Source organism: Maniola jurtina, chromosome 27 (assembly GCF_905333055.1).
Source record: "Maniola jurtina chromosome 27, ilManJurt1.1, whole genome shotgun sequence".
Lineage (NCBI taxonomy): Eukaryota > Metazoa > Arthropoda > Insecta > Lepidoptera > Nymphalidae > Maniola > Maniola jurtina.
In genome coordinates, this window is record NC_060055.1 from 5,562,132 (window position 1) to 5,571,077 (window position 8,946).

The following is an 8,946-nucleotide window of genomic DNA, read 5'->3' on the forward strand; positions in this document are numbered from 1 at the left end:
TCTTGGTACGTTTTTGGAAAGCAAAAAATATAGGCGAATCATCTTAACTGGAGACTTAAACCTTGACCTTTTACCTGATAGTCACTGTTCTTATAGCCAAGAGTATCAAAATATTCTCGCTTTAAATGCTCTCATACCAGCTGTCAATTGTCCTACGAGAGAATTACGTTGTCTTGATCACTTTGCTATCAAAAACATAAACGATTCAAGAACTTTTGTCTTTGAACCTACAATAACAGACCATGCCCCTATTTTATTAAATTTAAAACTACGTAACAAAGTAATACACTCATCAACACAAAATGTAACTAGGCATATTCACAACTACAAAGCTATGGAGGAAAGCTTAACACAGTTAGACTGGGTAAACTATTTCAGCTCAAGTGACACTAATTTTGCAGCAAATTTCCTAGTTGACAATATTAAGGACATAATCATTAGTAATACACATGTCTCAACTGTTCCTAAAAAACTAAAACCTATTAAACCATGGATTAATTATAGCATTGTTAAATGTATGAAAAAAAGGGATAGCCTTCATAGAATATTTAAAAAATCTCCAACAGAACTAAATAAAATTACATATACGCAGTATAGAAATGCTTGTAACTCTTTACTGAAGTCACTTAAACGAAACTACTTACAAGGAAAGTTAAAACAAAATGCAGGTAATTCTAAAGGCACTTGGGACACAGTAAAAGAAATTTGTAACCTACCTACATCAAATGCGCCTGCTACAGCCTTGATAAATATCATGAACACCCCTAAGGAGTCATTAGCTCAGGTTAATAAATACTTTACTAGTATAGGGCATAACCTTGCAACTTCAATTATTAATAAATTGGGAGCGCAGTGCAAAAATAATAATCCCAATATGGCATCCGATGCACCCCTTAATTCACTAATGTTCTATCCCACTGATATATGCGAAATTCATAAAATTATCTTAAAGCTAAAATCTAGCAGTGCTCCAGGCCATGATCAAATAGCTACGTACTTTATTAAAAGATTTAAAAATCTACTCTTAGAACCCATAGTTCATCTGGTGAATTTAAGTTTATCTACTGGTGTTTTTCCTGATAGTTTCAAAAAAGCAGTCGTAATTCCAGTATATAAAAGTGGAGACAAAGAGTCAATTTCTAACTACAGACCTATATCGCTATTAAGTGTATTAAGTAAGATAGTGGAAAAAGTGGTGAACGCTAGACTAATAAAGTACCTTGAACAGAAAAATCTCCTTGGATCCAACCAATTCGGTTTTAGAGCCAATAGATCTACCTTGGACGCGGTACTAGAAGTGACTAATCATATTACAAAGTGCCTTGATAAGGGAAGGAAATGTATTGGTATTTTCCTTGACTTGCAAAAGGCCTTCGATACTGTGTCAATCCCTATCTTGCTTGACAGACTTTCCGACATGGGTGTTAGGGGTATTACATTAGACTGGTTCAAGAGCTACCTTAGGGATAGACAACAATGCGTTAAAATTGGTAATGTTACCAGTGAATTTACTAACATTAGATATGGTGTCCCCCAGGGGAGTGTTCTGGGCCCCACCTTATTTCTTAGTTATATAAATCCACTTTGTAATCTGTCCCCAAAATCTGGACGCATATTTTGTTTTGCCGATGATACTGTGGTTTTATTTGAAGGCAGTGATTGGAAAGAAGTGAAGTTGCTTGCTGAAGAAGGTCTTAAACAAATCACGACATGGTTAGAGGACAACCTACTTACAATCAACACCGTGAAAACAAAGTATGTGTGTTTCAGTACATCAATTCGGAATAACCCAGACAAAGACTTTAAAACTCCTATTCACACTTATCCTTGTAATCGGAAAAGTGGGCTAGACGCTTGTTGTAGCTGTGACATTTTAACCAAAGAGACAACTGTTAAATATCTTGGAATTACATTAGATGAACATCTTAGCTGGTCAACTCATATCCATAACACTTCTAATAAAATCAAGAAACTCATCCCATTATTTAGGAATCTAAGAGATATTGCCCCTATCGAAACAACTATGATGGTCTACAAGTCACTATGTCTTTCGATTATGACCTATTGCATATGTGCATGGGGTGGGGCTGGCAAAACTTTTATGTTGCGGCTAGAACGCGCTCACAGAACTTTACTTAAAACTATTTTTAAAAAACCATTTAGATATCCCACTGATGATTTATATAAAGAATGCAATGTACTTAATGTCCGACAACAATACTTATGTTCAATAATTTTGCGCTTCCACTCTAAAATTGATCCTTGCACTATAAACAATAGCAAAAGAGTAATCAAACTCCCTACACATTTTACAAATACATGCTTTGCTGGAACACAATTCGAATTTCGCTCATCATATGCATATAATATATTTAACAGGGTTAGCAAAGGTATCAACATAAGCAGAATAAATAAATTCGATCTAACCAGAGCAGTTAAAAGCTGGCTGGTAGCTAAGGGCTATGACGAAACAGAAAATATTTTAATAGTCAAGAAATAGCGCGCGAGCATACACACCGCACACACACACACACACACACGCCCACACAAACAAACACAAGTACTTGTAGTAAACTTTGTACTCCTACCTTCTGCAATACAGGTATTTCCTAGTGCAGAAGGTAGGAATCTCAATCTTGATATGTAACCCATGTATAAGTATCAAATAAAAATTATTATTATTATTATTATTATTATTATTATTATGTGCCTACTTATGTATTTTTTTGACCAAGTGGCCTGATACTTTGACAGTAGATAACGTAGCTTATTATAGCATCTCCTCGCAAGACGTAGGCGACTGGCGAGTTTGTTTTGATAGTTCCTATGAATAAAACACACAGTAGGTACATTTACACAGTGTGTTTTTTTTCAACTGGCACAGTATGAGGAAACCATAGGAGATATTACAGGGAAACTGTTTTAGGAATCAAAAAATTTTAGCATAGCCAATTTTATTGACAAGCGTGAGTCGTCCATAAAAATCAATGAAATTCACTAAAAAAAATATAATGTCGATCGACTCAGTTTCATATAAGGGTCATATTTTCACTATATCGAAAGAAAAAAGTCGGGACAGCAGAAGTGGGTCAAAATAAATGTCCTAGTTAAAAATAAAACCGGCCAAGTGCGAGCTAGACTCGCGCACTGAGGGTTCCGTACTTGGGTATTTTTTCCGACATATGGCACGATAAATCAAAAACTATTATGCATAAAAATAAATAAAAATCCGTTTTAGATTGTACATGTAAAGCCCTTTCATATGATACCCCACTTGGTATAGTTATCTTACTTTGAAAATTGGAACACATCTTAATTTTTTTTTGTGATGTAACCATAAATTCGCGGTTTTCTGATTTTTCCCTTTACTTGTGTTATAAGACTTACCTATCTGCCAAATTTCATGACTAGGTCAACGAGAAGTACCCTATAGGTTTTCTTGACAGACACGACAGACAGACAGACAAAAAGTGATCCTATAAGGGTTCCGTTCTTCCTTTTGAGGTACGAAACCCTAAAACACACTGTATATCAAGCTGTCTACGTGTTGTATATGTGAATGTATGTTAGTGATAAATTATGATAATTTTAGCGGAATAATGAGGTCGTGAGTTCGTGCCCACTTGGATAAAATAAACGTGTCATAATCTTTGCAATAACACTGCAATCTTTGAATTACGTAAACACCAAGTGAAATAAATATACGGTACCGTATGTACCGTACCATAATAAGCAGCCATGGACTCGTTTCCCTAAGGTATAGGGCTATCTCAAATTGTTGTAGTTTTAGGTTTATACCTAGTTTAATTTTAATTTAGATTGTACCGATGGGGCTCGCATATAGGACACCTATAAAAGCCCCTTAAAAATATTAGAAAAAAAAAGGTATAGGGCGCGTTTTTTGCCGCAAAGTAGCCGCGCGTTACCTATAACTATGACGGACCAAACAAAAGAATATGACAGAAAAAAAAACGGCCAAGTGCGAGTCAGACTCGCACCGAGGGTTCCGTACTCGGGTATTTTTTGCATTTTGAACGATAAATCAAAAAGTATTACGCATAAGTATAACTAAAAATCTGTTTTAGAATGTACAGGTAAAGCCCTTTCATATGATACCCCACATGGTATAGTTTACCTGTACATTCTAAAACAGATTTTTATTTATTTTAATGCATAATAGTTTTTGATTTATCGTGCAAAATGTCGGGAAAAATACCCGAGTACGGAACCCTCAGTGCGCGAGTCTGACTCGCCCTTGGCTGGTCTCTTATGTTTTGAACATGTAATATAATGTTGGTTGCAGCGCTATTGTTCGGCGAGCAGCTCGGCTCGCGGCAGGCGTCCGTCAACGGCATGGGCAATGGCGGCAGACACATCGGCTCCATCGATCCCGCGTGCGACGTGGTCGCAGTTGTACGCGACGCGTACGAAAACGCGCGGTTTCTGTGCGACCGCTACTACCTTGCCTCGCCTGACCTCGAGCTGATGCAGCATGGACGTGAGTATTGACGGCCAGTCGTCGGCAAGGTCTGTTGCGCACAGACCTTGCCCAGTGAGTCAGTATTCCTCATCGAGCCACTTCTACTACTCTCACTATATCGCTTGCCCATAATGCTGGAGATCGGGGCATACTCTTTGTACGTGTTACGCGATCACCTCTGTAAAACTTTCCGGTTCCAAAGGCCATTGTTCACGACGATCCATAGCCCTCTTCATAGTTCCCTAATCCCTACTACCCCGCTTTGTCAAAACTTAGACGAATCAGTTTCATTGACCCCGCGTGCGACGTAGCGTCGTCCCGGTAGTAACTTTGTAATCGTTCTTTTACACACTTCACACTTAGACTGCATTGCAGGTAGGTACTAAGTAGGTACTCTGAGAAATATGTATGTGATCGCTTAACGAGCGTGCGTGCGTTACGTGCGACCGTTAATCGACGACTCGATTCGAGTTTAGAACCGCCCACAGAATTACACGCTCAAATTATATAAAATATTCCTTAAATTTCACAGCTCTCGTGTAACTCAATTTCACAGTCACAGCGTGCACCGATAACAAATAGTCGTACAATAAAATACAATAAACCTAAAGAATATAAAAAATACCTAAGCTTATAAATTTTTAAGTATGACAAGCTTGACTTGTCTACCTTCTCAACTGGTTGATGGTTTAAGAAGACTTGGTTCTTCTTTTCCACTCCTAACTCCTAAACTACGAAGTCTACAGAAAAACTGTACTGACAATATTTGTAAAGAATTTATTATACTTTATTTTCTTCCTAAAGTACGTTTTGCTAGAACCCATAGTTTTTAAGAAATTCAGAAAAAACTAAATCTTTGAACTGAATTCTTATTTGTTTTTAGGGCCAAGTGACCAGCCAATGCCGATAGTGTATGTGCCATCGCACCTATACCACATGCTGTTCGAACTGTTCAAGAACGCGATGCGAGCTGTGATGGAGTGCCATGAGAACTCCCCCCCACCCATACAAGTCAACCTCGTCCGGGGGAGGGAGGACGTCAGTGTTAAGGTATTTAACCAACAAACAAGATTTTAAAATAATTATCTAAACCGGCCAAGTGCGAGTCAGACTCGCGCACTGAGGGTTCCGTACTCGGGTATTTTTTCCAACATTTTGCTCTATAAATCAAAAACTATTATGCATAAAAATCTGTTTAAGAAGGTACAGATAAAGCCCTTTCATATGATACCCCACTTGGTATAGTTATCTTACTTTGAAAATTGAAACACATTTTAATTTTTTTTTAAATGATGTAACCACAAATTCGCGGTTTTCAGATTTATTCCTGTACTTGTGCTATAAGACCTACCTACCTGCCAAATTTCATGATTCTAGGTCAACGGAAAGTACCCTATAGGTTTTCTTGACAGACAGACAACGAAGCGATCCCATAAGGGTTCATTTTTTCCTCTTGAGATACGGAACCCTAAAAATGTTATTTCTTATAGGATGGTACGGAATCCTTCGTGTACGACTCCGACTCACGCTTGACCGATCTCTTTGTCATTGTTTCAGATGTCAGATCGAGGGGGAGGCATAAGTCGGAGTGTGTCGGACCTCCTCTTCAAATACATGTACAGTACAGCGCCTCAGCCGTCCAAATCAGACTCGCAAAACGTGCCGCTAGCTGGTGAGTTTACAAAAAAATTCGTGCTCACTCCGCTCACGCTGAGCACTAGAATCACCCCGTCTAACTTAAGGCCAAACCGCACAATGAAATTTTGATTGCGTTTATCATAAACTAACTATCATAAACTAGTAAATCATAAACTTTATTGACTTTATGTTGCTGACATAAATGTAAGAACACAGAAATAGAAGAAAATAGTAACTATTAACTAGACCTAGGTCTACTAGGTATGTATACATGTATAGTCTCTGTGTCTAGCAAACATCACCTGACTGGGCACGCCTCATTGATTTTTAAATGAAGTCAATTAGTTAACAGCTCTGCCCAGCTAGGAGACGAACTATTATAATGGAAAATGTGAATAAAAAATAAATGAATAAAATAAAAATAATGCATTATTAATTTTTTTGAACAAAACTGGCATCCAAGGCATGCCCATCAATTTGCTTTAATTAAAAATTCTACTATAGGTATTCCATGCTGTAATATTATATTTCTTCTATAAATAATACTTATTTTTACCTCACTAGTTCAAAAAGGGCGTATAAAAATTAGTTTTTGCTCACTCAGTGAGAAAAAGTGTTGATCTTTTCTTGAGACAACACTTTTTCTCACTGAGTGAGCAAAAACTACTTTTGGTCACTGGTTATAGACAGCAAAGGCGCCCTTTTTGAGCTAGTGAGGTGAAAAAAATGTTTTTCCCCAGGCTACGGCTACGGCTTGCCCATATCACGGCTGTACGCGCGGTATTTCCACGGAGACCTAGTTCTCATGTCGTGTGAAGGCTTCGGTACTGATGCTGTCATATATTTGAAGGTAATCTATACATTACTATTATTATAAAGAGGTAAGTTTGTTTGTGGGAAGTAATCTCTGGAACTACTGGACTAATTTTGAAAATTCTTTTACTAATAGCAAGCTATGTTCTTCCTGAATGGCATAGGCTATATTTTATTTTAAAACACCCGGGTGAAGCCGGGGCGCATCGCTACTTTGTGGTTAAAAAAAATTAAAATATGTTTCAATTTTCAAAGTAATACATATAACTATACCAAGTGGTGTATCATATGAAAAGGCTTTACCTGTACATTCTAAAACAGATTTTTATTTATTTTTATGCATAATAGTTTTTGATTTATCGTGCAAAATGTTGGAAAAAATACCTGAGTACGGAACCCTCTGTGAGCGAGTCTGACTTGGCTGGTTTTTTGATGTGTATTTAAAAATTATTTAGAAATTTCCTTGGAGTGTAGGTAAAAAAACACTATCATAAAAGTTATACAAACAGGTTTTTAATTTCATTTCAGGCGCTGTCAAACGAAGCGAACGAACTACTACCAATCTTCAACAGAACGTCTAGCAAGTTCTATCGCACTTCACCCACGCCCGCGGACTGGTCCGGCCCCGTGCCTCACGTGTCTCGCAACCCTTCCCGTGACAAGCCATCTCTGTCGCACAAGGCGTAATGTCGCTGCGTTAGAGCGGGACGGCGAAACGTGTGACAAGGACAGTAATATTAAGTGCAAAGTGACAAAATCACCCATAATTCATCTCTGAACAAGCCATGTCTACCCTGGACACTGATATTTTTCTTATAATTATTTAAGGGACATCTTAATTTTTAGGACACCGTAAATTTTTAACGACTCCGACTACGGTATTTGAAGCTTTTTAAAACTGGAAAAGCACAATTTTCAACAGAACTTCTAGTAAGTTCTAACGTACTTCATCCACGCCCGCGGATAGGTCCGGCCCCGTGCCTCATGTGTCGCTCAATCCTTTCCGGGACAAGCCGTCTCTGTCGCACAAGGCGTAATGTGGTTGCGTTAAAGCGGGACAGCGATAAGTGTGACAAGGACAGTAATATTAAGTATAGAGTGACAAAATCACCCATAATAATTCATCTATGAAATGCCATATCCACACTGGATACTAAAACTTTTCTTACAATTATTATTTAAGGGTCATCTTAATTTTTAAGCACACCTTAAATTTTTAACGACTCCGAATACGGTATTTGGAGCTTTTTAAAAATGTACAAGTATCTTGAAATTTTTATGAGTTTAACACTGAAAAGCAATCTCTTCATTTTAAGATGCCTTTAAATTATAAACGCGCTATTTATGGGCAGCTATACTATGTGAAACTCCAACACAGGCCGTCTCTGTCGTGCAAGGCGTAATGTAACTGTGTTAGAGCAGGACAACTAGGTGTTATAACTTGATAAGCGACAAAATCGCCCAAGGTTTTTTATTATAGAAGTATTTGAGATCTATGATCCATCCTACATCCTACCGCGAATATTAGAGTTTCTTATAGTTAAAGGCATCCTTTAAAAAGGACTTTGAAGACTCCTTTTTTTAAATGACCTCGACTTACGCCTTATTTTTGGCAATTTTTCATCATTGTATTTTTATTGTAGCCCTCAAATATTTTGGGTATTATGGATAATTTAAGAATAGCGAAAGAATGAAAAGGGTAGAAATGGGTAAAGAATAACAAAATCAAATACAGTATTACCACTTTTATTAGTTACGACGATGTACTTGCGCAGAAATCTTATTTTTGAATGGCGCGAAAATATCTCAGCCAATCACAGCGCACGTCCGTCCGCTATTGGTTGTTGTCTACGTGCCATGTTTACGCGCGAATTCCGAACGAGACAGTACGAGTCTTTGTTCTTGTGTTTTAAATCTTAATGTCAAGCGATAAGGTCTGTATTTCATTGGTGTACATTCGGTTTTAGTGCGCTTTTCTACGCAATCGAATTTCGCCGATGCGACTTATAAAAGTG

At 37.7% G+C, this 8,946-nt stretch overlaps 1 protein-coding gene across 2 annotated transcripts in view; it reads left to right on the top strand.

The window, feature by feature from the left end:
• Nucleotides 1–8,768, top strand: part of LOC123879203 (pyruvate dehydrogenase (acetyl-transferring) kinase, mitochondrial) — a 45,255-nt gene extending 36,487 nt beyond the window's left edge. The window contains exons 5-10 of one of the 2 annotated variants that reach the window (XM_045926809.1): nt 4,304–4,498; nt 5,364–5,530; nt 6,038–6,152; nt 6,859–6,968; nt 7,460–7,648; nt 7,977–8,768. In XM_045926809.1, coding sequence (XP_045782765.1) covers nt 4,304–4,498; nt 5,364–5,530; nt 6,038–6,152; nt 6,859–6,968; nt 7,460–7,618 — 746 coding nt within the window. In that variant the 3' untranslated portion in view covers nt 7,619–7,648; nt 7,977–8,768. Of the gene's footprint in view, nt 1–4,303; nt 4,499–5,363; nt 5,531–6,037; nt 6,153–6,858; nt 6,969–7,459 lie in introns of both variants that reach the window. The other variant, XM_045926808.1, reaches the window with a different exon arrangement.
• The last annotated feature ends 178 nt before the right edge of the window (nt 8,769–8,946 follow it).